A 15,008-nucleotide genomic window follows, 5' to 3' on the forward strand; every position below is an offset into this window, starting at 1 on the left:
AAGGGAAAAACAACAAATAACACACAAGGGGATTCCCATAAGGATAACTGCTGATCTTTCAATAGAAACACTTCAGGCCAGAAGGGAATGGCAGGACATACTTAAAGTGATGAAACAGAAAAACCTAAAACCCAGATTACTGTACCCAGAAAGGATCTCATTCAGATATGAAGGAGAAATCAAAAACTTCACAGACAACAAAAAGCTCAGAGAATTCAGCACCACCAAATCAGTGCTTCAACAAATGCTAAAAGATCTTCTCTAGACAGGAAACAGAGAAAAGGCGCATAAACTCGAACCCAGAACAACAAAGTAGATGGCAATGAGATCATACTTATCAATAATTACCTCAAATGTAAATGGGTTGAATGCCCCAACCAAAAGACAAAGACTGGCTGAATGGATACAAAAACAAGACCCCTATATATGCTGTCTACAAGAGAAACACATCAAAACAAGGGACACATACAGACTGAAAGTGAAGGGCTAGAAAAAGATATTTCACGCAAATGGAGACCCAAAGAAAGCAGGAGTAGCAATACTTACATCAGATAAAATAGACTTTGAAATAAAGGCTATGTAAAGAGACAAAGAAGGACACTACATAGTGATCAAAGGATCAATACAAGAAGATATAACAATTATATATGCACCAAACATAGGAGCACTGAAATATGTAAGGCAAATGCTAACAAGTATGAAAGGGGAAATTAACAGTAAGACAATAATAGTGGGAGACTTTAATACCCCACTCACACCTTGGATAGATCAACTAAACAGAAAATTAGCACGGAAACAGAAACTTTAAATGATACAATGGACCAGTTAGACCTAATTGATATTTATAAGACACTTCACCCCAAAACAATCAATTTCACCTTTTTCTCAAGTGCACATGGAACCTTCTCCAGGATAGATCACATCCTGGGCCATAAATCTAGCCTTGGTAAATTCAAAAAAATTGAAATCATTCCAACCATCTTTTCTGATCACAGTGCATTAAGATTAGATGTAAACTACAGGGGGCGGGGGGACTATTAAAAATTCCAACATATGGAGGCTAAAAAACACACTTCTGAATAACTAACAAATCATAGAAGAAATTTAAAAAGAAATCAAAATATGCATAGAAACAAATGCAAATGAAAACACAACCCAAAACCTATGAGACACTATAAAAGCAGAACTAAGAGGAAGGTTCATAGCAATACAGGCTTACCTCAAGAAACAAGAAAAAAGTCAAATAAATAACCTAATTCTACACATAAAGCAACTAGAAAAGGAAGAAATTAAGAACCCCAGGGTTAGTAGAAGGAAAGAAATCTTAAAAATTAGGGCAGAGATAAATGCAAAAGAAACTAAAGAGACCATAGCAAAAATCAACAAAGCTGAAAGCTGGTTCTTTGAGAAGATAAATAAAATAGACAAACCATTTGCCAGACTCATCAAGAAACAAAGGGAGAAGAATCAAATCAACAAAATTAGAAATGAAAATGGAGAAATCACAACAGAGAACACAGAAATACAAAGGATCATAAGAGACTACTATCAGCAACTATATGCCAATAAAATGGACAACTTGGAAGAAATGGACAAATTCTTAGAAGAGTATAACTTTCAAACCTGAACCAGGAAGAAATAGAAAGTCTTAATAGACCCATCACAAGCACAGAAATCGAAACTGTAATCAGAAATCTCCCAGCAAACTAAAACCCAGGACCAGATGGCTTCACAGCTGAATCCTACCAAAAATTTAGAGAAGAGCTAACACCTATCATACTCAAACTCTTCCTGAAAGTTGCAGAGGCAGGTAAACTTCCAAACTCATTCTATGAAGCCACCATCACCCTCATACCAAAACCTGACAAAGATGCCACAAAAAAAGAAAACTACAGGCCAATATCACTGATGAACATAGATGCAAAAATCCTTAACAAAATTCTAGCAAACAGAATCCAACAACATATTAAAAAGATCATACATCATGACCAAGTGGGCTTTGTCCCAGGGACTCAAGGATTCTTCAATATCCACAAATCAATCAATGTAATACAGCACATTAACAAATTGAAAGATAAAAACTATGTGATTATCTCAATAGAAGCAGAGAAAGCCTTTGACAAAATTTTATCCATTTATGATAAAAAAAAAAAAAACCCTCCAGAAAGCAGGAACAAAAGGAACATACCTCAACCTAATAAAAGCCGTATATGATAAACCCACAGGCAAACATTATCCTCAATGGTGAAAAATTGAAAGCATTTCCCCTAAAGTCAGGAACAAGACAAGGGTGCCCATTCTCACCATGTCCAGGGATTGGAAGAATCAATATACTGAAAATGAGTATACTACCCATAGCAATCTATAGATTCAATGCAATCCCTATCAAGCTACCAACAGTATTCTTCACAGAACTAGAACAAATAATTTCACAATTTGTATGAAAATACAAAAAACCTTGAATAGCCAAAGTAATCTTGAGAAAGAAGAATGGAACTGGAGGAATCAACCTGCCTGACTTCTGATTCATATCAATGTATGACAAAACCCACTGAAAAAAATAAATAAATAAATAAAGGAAAAGAAAAAAAAATGTTAGAAGAATAGTACCATAAATTAAAAAAAAAGAAAGAAAGAAAAAAACAGAGTATACTACAAAGCCACAGTCATCAAGACAGTATGGTACTGGCACAAAGACAGAAATATAGATCAATGGAACAGAATAGAAAGCCCAGAGATAAGTCCACGAACCTATGGACACCTTATCTTCAACAAAGGAGGCAAGGATATACAATGGAAAAAAGACAACCTCTTTAACAAGTGGTGCTGGGAAAACTGGTCAACCACTTGTAAAAGAATGAAACTAGAACACTTTTTAACACCATACACAAAAATAAACTCAAAATGGATTAAAGATCTAAATGTAAGTCCAAAAACTATAAAACTCTTAGAGGAAAACATAGGCAAAACACTCTCCAACATAAATCAAAGCAGGATCCTCTATGACCCACCTCCCTGTGTATTGGAAATAAAAGCAAAAATAAACAAATGGGACCTAATTAAACTTAAAAGCTTTTGAACAACAAAGGAAACTATAAGCAAGGTGAAAAGACAGCCCTCAGAATGGGAGAAAATAATAGCAAATGAAGCAACTGACAAAGAATTCATATCAAAAATATACAAGCAACTCCTGCAGCTCAATTCCAGAAAAATAAGTGACCCAATCAAAAAATAGACCAAAGAACTAAAGAGACATTTCTCCGAAGAAGACATACAGATGGCTAACAAACACATGAAAAGATGTTCAACATTACTCATTATCAGAGAAAGGCAAATCAAAAAAATCACAATGAGGTACTATCTCATGCCAGTCAGGATGGCTGCTATCCAAAAGTCTACAAGCAATAAATGCTGGAGAGGGTGTGGAGAAAAGGGAACCCTCTTACACTGTTGGTGGGAATGCAAACTAGCACAGACACTATGGAAAGCAGTGTGGAGATTCCTTAAGAAACTGGAACTAGAACTGCCATATGACCCAGCAATCCCACTGCTGGGCATACACACCAAGGAAATCAGAATTGAAAGAGACACATGTGCCCCAATGTTCATCACAGCACTGTTTATAATATCCAGGACATGGAAGCAACCTAGATGTCCATTGGCAGATGAATGGATAAGAAAGCTGTGGTACATATACACAATGGAATATTACTCAGCCATTAATAAGAATACATTTGAATCAGTTCTAATGAGGTGGATGAAACTGGAGTCTATTATACAGAGCAAAGTAAGTCAGAACGAAAAACATCAGTACAGTGTATTTATGCATATATATGGAATTTAGAAAGATGGCAACCATGACCCTATATGCAACATAGCAAAAGAGACACAGATGTAAAGAACAGACTGTTGGACTCTATGGGAGAAGGCGAGGGTGGGATGATTTGAGAGAATAGTATTGAAACATGTATATCATCATATGTGAAACAGATCACCAGTCCAGGTTCAATGCATGAGACAGGGTGCTCAGGGCTGCTGCACTGGGATGACCCTGAGGGATGGGATGGGGAGGGAGGTGGGAGGGAGGGTCGGAATGAGGAACACATGTACACCCATGGCTGATTCATGTCAATGTATGGCAAAAACCACTACAATATTATAAAGTAATTAGCATCAAATTAAATAAATTTTTTTAAAGTTCATAGTGATAAATGCCTACATCAAGAAATAAGAAAGATCTCAAACAAAAACCCTAACTTGACACCTCAAAGAATTAGAAAAAGGATAAAAACCAAAGGTCAAAATTAGTAGAAAGGAAATAACAAAGAGTGGAAAAAAGAAAGAGAGAGGCCAATAAGACAATAGAAAATACTGAATAAGACCTGTATTTTTTTTTTAATGATAAGTAAAGTTGGCAAACCTTTAGATTCACCAAGAAAAAAAAAAAAAGAGGTACAACTCAAATAAACAAAATCAGGAATAAAAGAGGAAACATTAAAATTGATACCACAGAATACAGAGGATGATGACAGATGATAATGAACAACAATACATGAACAAATTGGACAACCTGAAAAAAATAGATAAATTCTTAAAAACATGCAAACTATTAAGACAGAATCATGGACAAACAGAAAACTTGAACACAGCAATAACTAGTAAGGAGATTGTGTTGGTAGTCATAAACTCCCAACAAACAAAATGCAGGACCAGATAGTTTTGGGTTTTCCTGGTGGCTCAGACAGTAAAGAATTGGCCTGCAATGGGGGAGACCTGGGTTCAATCTCTGGGTTGGGGAGATCCCCTGGAGGAGGGCATTACAACACACTCCAGTATTCATGCCTGGAGAATCCCCATGGACAGAGAAGCCCAGTTGGATACAGTCCATGGGTCACAAAGAGTGAGACACCACTGAGAAACTAAGCACAGCACACAGATAGTTTTGATAATGAATTCTACCAAATACAACATTTAAAGATAAATGAATACCAACTTTTCTCAAACTCTTCCAAAAAATACAAGAGGAAGGAATACTTCCAAATTTATTTTGCAAGGTCAACATTACTTTGCTATCACAACCAGAGAAGAACATTACAAAAAAATGAAAATTACAGTCCAATAGGCTTGATAACCACAGATGCAAAAATCCTCAACAAAATATTAGCAAACTAAATTGAAGAATACAGTAAAAGGGCTATAGACTATGAACAAGGTGGATTAATTTCAGTGATGCAAGGATGGGTCAATATGTGTAAATCAATCAATGTAGTACAACTCATTAACAAAACGAGGGATAAAAATCATAAGACCATCTCAAGAGAGTCAGAAAAAGCATCTATGAAAGTCAACATTAATTCATGATTTTAAAAAAAAACTCTGAACCAAGTGGGTATGGAGGGAACATATCTCAGCTTAATACTGGCTGTATGTAACAACCCCACAGCCAATATCATATTCAACAGTGAAAAGAGGAAAGCTTTTCCTCTAACATCAGGAATAAGACGAGGATGACCACTCTCACCACTTTTACTGAACAGAAGGGATCAGGATTTGGGGGAAAAAAATTTTTAATGCAAAAGGATTGAATATGTTCAAATGCTAATAGAAAGGAGCCAGCAAGGAGAGAGAGAAAACAGAGAAAAAAGAAGAAATGATTCCTGAAAATGTGACAGGAAAGGGATCCATGAGACAGGCAGAAAGATTTACTTTAGATAAAAAGAGAGCCCTTCTTCTACAACAAAATGAAAGAGAAAACAAAGGGTGTGGATGTAGCTAAATTTGTAAACCTTGTGGACAGGAGTTGAGGGAGTTTCCTACAATGGCGCTTAGTTTCTTTGTGGAAGACTAACTCACTTGGGGAGAAGTCCTCAGCAGAGAACTGGAAGGGAGGAATTCAGGGCTGAAAGCCCATGTCATGCTTGTTGGAGCAAGTTGAGTTGGGTTACCAAGCAAGAATGTTGTATAAGATTGAGGATTCATTTAAGGTTGGTGATAATACCAACCTGCTGGGCTGTATGGTCTTTTTCAGAAGGAGTCATTAGCTCAAGCACAGGCAGAAAGGTAGAAGACTGTTGCATTGGATTTTGGATAAGTAAGTGAAACAGATAGTTAGGAAGGTGACTAACTATCTGATAGATACTCAGCATGGTGTGAGACATATGAGAATAGAGGATACTGGTTAAGTGCTCATAATAGTGAAACATACACTGGTAAATAAGGAAGTAGACAGAAGAGTGGGCTAATGAACAGGCAGAGTGTGGAGTTATCAATGTACTGAAAACCCTGTGGAAGCCTAAGCACTATTATATTTATTAAATTGTATTAACAAACAAAAAGGAAAGGAGCATGTGGTCAGAGGGTAAAATGTATGACATGACTGTGTAGTTAGTACCTGTAAACACTTGTGTGCATGCTTAGTCACCCAGCTGTGTCCAACTCTTTGTGGTCCTATGGACTGTAGCCCACCAGGCTCCTCTGTCCATAGGGATTTCCCAGGCAAGAATACTGGAGTGGGTTGCCATGCCTCCTCCAGGAGATCTTCCCAACCCAGGGATCAAACCCAGGTCTTCTGCACTGCGGGAAGATTCTTTACCAGCTGAGCCACTTTAAGACACTTAGGTTATCAACTATCACAGCAGTAGAATTATGCAGTGCTTGTCTACTGGCTTCCCCGTGGTTCAGACGGTAAAGAATCTGTCTACGATGCGGGAGACCTGCGTTCAATCTCTGGGTTGGGAAGATCTCCTGGAGAAGGGAAAGGCTACCACTCCAGTATAATGGCCTGGAGAATTCCATGGATTGTGTAGTCCGTGGGGTCGCAGAGTCGGACATGACTGAGCGGCTTTCACTTTCAGGAGTCTTGAGTATAGATGAAATACCTTGGGAATGAGATATTCTCTGAACTTAACATCCTGAGTTGCTGCATGGGGCAGATTGCCTGGGACAAGGTCAATGTATCTCTGGATCTCGTGCACCACAGCATCCGTGTAGGGCATGTGGCTCCTGTCCTGCATGCAGGGGCTTCGGTTTCTGCCAATCACACGGTCAATTTCTTCCTGAACTTTAGCTGGCAAGATAGGAATCAGAATTTAGGTCAAGTGATAAAGACATTTTTTTAGCTTCTTAATCATGGTTACATTGGACAATTTGTTTGCCCAAAAGGATATAACTTAAAAGAATTTTTAATTTGTCTATAACTCTTTTAGAGTGAATCTTTTTGACAAAGGATTGTGATTTTGCTGAATCAATCCTTTCGCTACAAATGCATTTGAGTAGAATTACCTTTTGACAAAAATATATTTATGTGGACTTAGAAGGCTTTATCAAGTAATGCCCTTTTAGAGAAAGAGGAAGGCTAATGCTTTCCAGATCCTAGGGTAACTCTCTTTACTACATTTGACATGATACAGATCAACGATACTCTGCCACAGAAAACAACAGTGACCTCGGCCCTTGAAACCTCTGCTGCTGATTAAATATTTCATTATGAGTTTTACTTTAATTTGAATTCAATTTATTCAATTATAGGAAGATCTACTTGTGATGAATTTTTCTTCTCGTACAATATGTAGGCAGATGAAGAATGGAATAGTCATCAATGTTGCCTACCAGTTTCTACCCAGAATTTCATCCTATCCATCATCTGTGATCCTACCTGTGACCTCTGGGTGCTTCAACAGGAGCAGGAGCCCATATCTCAGAGTGAGGCTTGTTGTCTCTGTTCCAGCACTAAACACGTCCCATACAGTGGTTATCAAGTTGTCCATGGTAAATTCAGAATGTTTATTATGTTTTTCCTAGCAATGATAAATAAAAGAACCTTATAAATAACCTTATAAATAACATAAAATAATTCCATATAACATCATAATTTTTAAAAATTTACTTATTTGACAAATTAAGCCAAACATTAGAGAGTATTATAGATGAAGATAAAGTTAGGTGAGTTTGTTAGAATTACTTCAGTTAAAACAGAGTTAAACTTCCAAGTCCTTTCTGATTCTTCACTTTTGATACTCACTAGAGCAAATCAGTTCTTCAGTAATTTCTAACTTGACTCTTATCAAGTCATCACTGCTACTCACTGTCAATTCAAGCATCTATTGTTTATTTCATCTATTATTTCATCTGAAGTTCTCACTCAAGTATTCAGAATCACCTACCCTAAAACTGAAACACTATTCCCAAAATCATCAGTCATTACACCCATGACAGTTTCTCAGTTACAATCAAGATAATCTCTAAAAATTCCACACACTTCATCACTGCACTTATCATACCCTGAACCAATTTTGTCATCTCTGCTAATATAAGCCAAAGTTTTCTCAAAACCTACCTCAGCTGTTTCCTACTATCTTTCCAACAGTAAGCCTTTCTAGATTCCCATCAATTCCTGCTTTCTCTCATTTGTTACATCATCCATTCATGGAATTTACATGATGAAAAAGAATATGTTGTCTATCAGTAATCTTGAATGTGCCTATTTGTCTGTGTGTGAGTGCTTCAACCTGTCCCCAAATAAAGAACAAACTTTAACATGGTAAATACAAAAACTTCCAAATCATTTTCAGTGACAATTTATAAATAGCTCAAGACATCCAGTATGGTTTGCACAAGCAGTCTTCATTCTTGTATGTGCAAGCAGTGAACACATCTTTAAGAAGGAGCATTTGTTCTAATAAACCAATTTCACTGAGAAGAACAAAGCTATTCCATGTGTCACATCACTCCACCCACAAAGATGAAAGAGCAAATCTGGGTTCCATTTTACCTTTTCCATTTTAATCAGAAAGTAATCAATAAAATCTTGAGGGTTATTGAGGTCCAGGGATTCTTGGTGTTTCTTTATTTTCTCCAAAATAAACTTTCTTTGCTCAGTCATGTTTTTAAATATTGTATTATGACTTCCTGGGAAATAACGTAGTAAAGAGGGGAAAGCATTGAAGAGCTGAAAGATGAAAGAATCATTCATTAATTTATTCAGCAAACTTTTACGGGCCCATATTATGGATCAAACACATTATTATAAAATGAGTAGCTGCTGCTGCTAAGTCACTTCAGTCATGTCCAACTCTGTGCGACCCCACAGATGGCAGCCCACCAGGCTCCACCGTCCCTGGGATTCTCCAGGCAAGAACACTGGAGTGGGTTGCCATTTCCTTCTCCAGTGCATGAAAGTGAAAAGTGAGTAGATTAAGATGAAGAAGACATGCATCTTGCACTAGAATACATTTGAGATTGAGAGGGAACTGATAAACTGGCTGGAGTAACAGCATGCACAGGTTACCAACTAATTTCAAAACCATTCAAATTCATTTCTAACCATAACTCTCTAAAGAAATTCAGGATCATACTACCATCTTTCCAAATGAGGGTACTGAGATTCAGAAAGATTAGTCAACCAGTTTAAGACACAAAACTAGTGATAGAGGTAGAACCCAGTGTTCCCTCCAGTTTACCCTACACGCATGTCTACAGAGGGTCACCTAAAAAGTGTGCAGGGATCACACCCTTTTTGTTATAGTTTTTATGAAAGTATAGCTGACATGCAATATTTTTTTTATTAGTTTCAGGTGTACAAAATTGTGATTTGACATTTATATACATCACAAATTTTTCACCATGGTTAGTTTAGGAACCCTCTGTCATCATACAGCTATTGAAATGTTATTGACTATTCTTTGTGCTGTATATTATATCCCTGTGACCTTATTTTATAACCAGAAGTTCAGACTTCTTAATCTCCTTCATCTATTTCATTCATGCCCACATTCCCTCCCCTCAAGTGACCACTAGTTTATTCTCTGGGTCTATGAGTCTCTGTTTTGCTTTGTTTGTTTTCATTTTTAAATTCCAAATATGAAGTAAATCATATGGTATTTGTCTTTCTCTGCCTGACATTTTCCCTTTAGCATAATATCTTCTAGGCCCATCCATAAACAGCACTATTCAATCTGTTATATGGCTGAATAAATTTCCATTGTGTATATACAAACCATATTTTCCTTATCCATTCATTCTTTGACAGATACTAAGGTTGCTTCTATATCGTGACTATTGTAAACAAAGGTACAATGAACATAAGGGTACATATACATTTTCAAATTAGTGTTTTTATTTCCTTTGGATAAATACCCAGGACTGGAATTGCTGAATTGTACGTTAGTTCTATTTTTAATTTTTTGATGAGCTTGCGTATTGTTTTCCATAGTGCCTGCACCAATTTACATTCCCACCAACAGTTCATGAGGGTTCCCTTTTCTCCACATTCTCCCCAACACTTGTTATTTCTTTTTGACAAGAGCTATTCTGACTGGTATGAGGTGATATCTCATTGTGGTTTTGATTTCCCTGATGACTTGCGATGATGAATATATTTTCATATGCTTACTGGACATCTATATATCCTCTTTGGAAAAATGTCTATTCAAGTCTTCTAGACACTTTTATTTATTTTGAGTTTGCTTTTTTGTTTTTGATTTTGAGTTGTATGTGTTCTGTGTGAATTTTTTATATTAACCCCTTGTCAGATATATTGTTTGGAAATGTCTTTTCCCATTTAATAGGTAACCATTTTGTTTCACTGGCATCCTTGTCTTTTTCCTGATCTTAAAAAATCTTTTCAGATTTCCGCTGTTGAGTATGATGTTAGCTATGGGCTTGTCATTATGGCCTTTATTACATTTTGAGGTGTATTCCTTCAATACTCACTCATGAAGAGCTTTTGTCATAAATGGAGGTTGAATTTTTTAGTCTTTTTTAACATAATTTGCAATCATAGATTTTTTTCCTTCATTTTGTTAATTTAATGTATCACATTGAATGATTTGCAGATATGGAACCACCCTTGCATTGCTGGGGTAAATTTAACTTAATCATGGTTTGGGCTTTCCTGATAGCTCAGCTGGTAAAGAATCTGCCTACAATGCAGGAGACCCTTGTTCGATTCCTGGGTCAGGAAAATCCGATGAAGAAGGGATAGGCTACCCACTCCAGTATTCTTGGGCTTCCCCTGTGGCTCAGCTGGTAAAGAATCCACCTGCAATGCAGGAGACCTGGGTCTGACCCCTGGGTTGGGAAGATCTCCTGGAGAAAGGAACGGCTACCCACTCCGGTATTCTAGCCTGGAAAATTCCATGGATTGTATAGTCCATGGGGGTTGCAAAGAGTCAGACGCGACTCATCGACTTTCACTTCACAGTCATTTGGTTTATGGCCCTTTTAATGTACTGGTGAATTCTGTTTGCAAATATTTTATTGAGAATTTTTGAGGAAGTGTTCCTTTCTCTTCAATTTTTTTTGCAAAACTTTGAGAAAGATATGTATTAACTCGTCTCTAAATTTTTTATATAATTCACCTGTGAGGCTATCTGGTCCTATACTTTCAATGATGGAGGTGTTTTGATAATTAATTCAATTTGATTATTAATGATCAGTCTGATTAGATTTTCTGTGTCTTCCTGATTTAGTCTTGGTATGTTATGTGTTTCTGTGAATGCACACTTTTTTTCTAGGTATCCAGTTCATTGGTATGTAATTGTTCATAGTGGTGATAATGATCCTTTGAAGTGTTGTGACATCAGTTGTAATGCTTTTCTCTTTCTGATTTTATCTATTTGGATTGTCTCTCTTTTTATCTTGATGAGTCTGGCTAAGGTTTATCAATTCTCGTTTAGCTTTTCAACAACCAGCTTTTAGTTTCATCGATCTTTTCTATTGTCTGTAGTTAATGTTTCATTTATTTAATCTCTGACCTTTATTATTTCCTTCCTTCTACTAACTTTGGGCATTGTTTGTTCTTCTTTTTCTAGTTATTTTATATGTAAGGTCAGATTGTTTTTTTGAGATTTTTTTTCGTTTCCTGGGGTGGTAGGCCTGTTTGCTAAAAAAAACTCCCTCCCTCTTAGAACTGTTTTTGTTTGTCACAAAGATTTTAAAATGTTGTATTTCCATTTTCAATTATCTCAAAATATTTTCATTTCCTCTTTGATTTCCTTATTGATCCTTATTCAGTCCCCACATGTTTGTATTTTTTCCAGTTTTTTTTTCCTTGTGATTGATTTCTAGTTTCACACAGTTGTGGTTAGAAGAGATGCTTGATATGATTTCAATTTCTTGAATTCATTGACATAATTTATTTGTTTTATGACATAACACAATCTATCCTGGAGAATGTTTTGTGTACACTTGAAGAGAATGTGTATTTGACTGCATTTGGATGGAATGTTCTGTATAAATCTGATCTAATGTGTTGCTTAACACCAATTTTTCCTTATTAAGTTTAGATCTGCAATATTTGTTCATTAGTGTAAATGGTGTGTTAAAGTCTTGTACTATTATTATATTATGATCAACAATTACCTTTATGTCTATTAATATTCACACCCTTTTTTAGTAATGAATAAACTCACCAGAAATATTAAGTTAATGCCTAAATTATGTAGCTTATTTTTATTTAGGTATTTTATACCCTGAGAAATATGTGTTAAATCTCTTCAGTCATGTTCAACTTTTTGTGACCCTATGAACTGTAGCCTGCCAGGCTCCTCTGTCCATGTGATTTCCCAGGCAAGAATACTGGAGTGGGTTGCCAAGCCCTCTTCCAGGAAATCTTCCTCACTCAGGGATGGAACCTGCATCTCTTACACCTCCTGCATTGGCAGATGCCTTTTTTACTGCTAGCACCACCTGGAAAGCCCTGAGAAGTATACATGTTGCCCTTATTCACCTGGCTATTTCTAATCCTAAAAGTTATTGGCTCCTTTTTAAATAGTACCTTCATGACTTAATACCTTTGCTAGACACTGAAGAAATTTATTAAGGCTGGTAGCTTGTATCAAACTAGCTAAAGAGTTGAGAAATCTAGCTTCTAAGTCTAGTTCATTCTTTTTCTTGGTTAGGCTGCTTTGGAAAACATGTTTAATATCTCTGGGTGAATTTTTATGTTCCAAAAAATGAGGAATAGAATATTTATCCTCTATGGTCCTTCCCAAGTGGAAAACATCATAACCTTACATTCCACATAGAATTTTAGTTATAAAGGATGTATCACATATGTTAGTAACTTTTCCTGACATATACTATCATAAAAAAAAACATATTTTATATGCCACTCTCTTTATCTATAGATATACAAATCAGGGGGTTAAAAAGGTTTCTGAAAAAAAAATTTTTGCTATAATTAGTACACTACAATATTATATTTTTCTTTTTATTACTATATTTTACATTTAAAAACTCAATTCATTAGCTAAATTGAATTGATAACTCACTAATCAGTCACAGGTGATAGTTTGATAAACTTTATCCATTTTGATAAAACACAAAGGGATGTGGAAGGATGAGCAATCAATTAGTTAGAAAACTGTTTCCCATTTAAAAAGAATCTTGACCTTACCTCTATCCAGGGGGTGCTTACAAGCATTGCATTTTCATTAAAATATTTTATCAAGGTTAGCAATTTCTCATCACTGTACTCAAAACGATTCCGGAAAATAATGGAGCAGATCACATTGCAGGGAGCACAGCTCAGAAGTAAAGTAGGATCACAAGGAGATCCTAAAAAGTCAATATAAACATTAGAAAATATTCTAGTATAAATCTTACATGTACTGTTTAAAGTAAGTAAGAAGGGTTGACTTCCAAGATTTTTTTTTTATTTATAGGAACAACCTGGACATGCAATCATCACTATTCAATATGCCTAAAATAAAATGTATTGTGTTTTCCCAAGCAAAATTATCTAATCCAGTGTGATTTATTTGTTTTCCCTCCAAGTGTTCTCCTATTTATGCCATTCTCCAAATAACAGCCACAACGTAATTCACAAGAAAAAGGTTATTTTAAAATGTCTTTAATGTTGCCAGATTTAGCCTTTACTGTCGATACTTCCTCATCATGCCTACAGGAAACAGCAATATCATAAGAAAATCAACAGACTGGGGAAATTTGAAATAATATTTCAAAAATTCAGTTGAAAAAAATGGACTGGTCAAAATGGTCATCATCAAAACTCCACAAACAATAAATGCTGGAGAGGATGTGGAGAAAAGGGAACGCTCCTGCACAGTTGGTAGGAATGTAAACTGATACAGCCTCTATGGAAGACAGTATGGAGATTCCTTTAAAAACTAGGAATAAAACTGCCTTATGACCCAGCAATCCCACTACTAGGCATTATCCTGGGAAAACCAAAATTGAAAAAGACACATGTACCCCAGTGTTCACTGAAGCACTATATGCAATAGCTAGGACATGACAGCAACCTAGATGTCCATCAATAGATGAATGGATAAAGAAGCTGTGGTACATATATACAACGAATATTACTCAGACATAAAAAGGAGTGCATTTGAGTCAGTTCTAATGAGATGGACAAATCTAGAGCTTATTACACAGAGTGAAATAAGTCAGAAAGAGAAAAATAACTGTTGTATATTAACTCATATATATGTATCTAGAAAGACAGCACTGATTAAACTATTTGCAGGATAGAAATGGAGATGCAGACATAGAGAACAGAATTATCGACACAGGTGGGTGGGAGGAAGGAGAAAGTTGGATGAATGGAGAGAGTAGCATGGAAACATATACACTAACATATGTAAATAGATACCAAAGGGAATTTGCTATATGAATCAGGGACCTCAAACCAGAGTGACAACCTAGAGGGGTAGAAAGGGGTGAAGAGGCCACTACTATTCAACATAGTGTTGGAAGTTTTGGCCACAGCAATCAGAGCAGAAAAAGAAGTAAAAGGAATCCAGATAGGAAAAGAAGAAGTGAAACTCTCACTGTTTGCAGATGACATGATCCTCTGCATAGAAAACCCTAAAGACTCTACCAGAAAATTACTAGAGCTAATCAATGAACATAGTAAAGTTGCAGGATATAAAATTAACACACAGAAATCCCTTGCATTCCTATATACTAACAATGAAAAAACAGAAAGAGAAATTAAGGAAACAATACCATTCACCATTGCAACAAGAAGAATAAAATACTTAGGA

General features: G+C 36.0%; 1 protein-coding gene across 1 annotated transcript in view; it reads right to left on the reverse strand.

Annotated features, from left to right (window-relative positions):
• The window catches only part of LOC122709463 (cytochrome P450 2C31), a 38,233-nt gene that overhangs the window by 8,364 nt on the left and 14,861 nt on the right, over positions 1–15,008 (reverse strand). Inside the window, exons 4-7 of the mRNA XM_043926857.1 lie at positions 13,397–13,557; positions 8,771–8,947; positions 7,655–7,796; positions 6,879–7,066 (exon numbers count right to left, since the gene is read on the reverse strand). Coding sequence (XP_043782792.1) covers positions 6,879–7,066; positions 7,655–7,796; positions 8,771–8,947; positions 13,397–13,557 — 668 coding nt within the window. The remainder of the gene's footprint in view (positions 1–6,878; positions 7,067–7,654; positions 7,797–8,770; positions 8,948–13,396; positions 13,558–15,008) is intronic.

This window comes from Cervus elaphus, chromosome 15 (genome assembly GCF_910594005.1).
Source record: "Cervus elaphus chromosome 15, mCerEla1.1, whole genome shotgun sequence".
In the NCBI taxonomy this organism is placed as follows: Eukaryota; Metazoa; Chordata; class Mammalia; order Artiodactyla; family Cervidae; genus Cervus; species Cervus elaphus.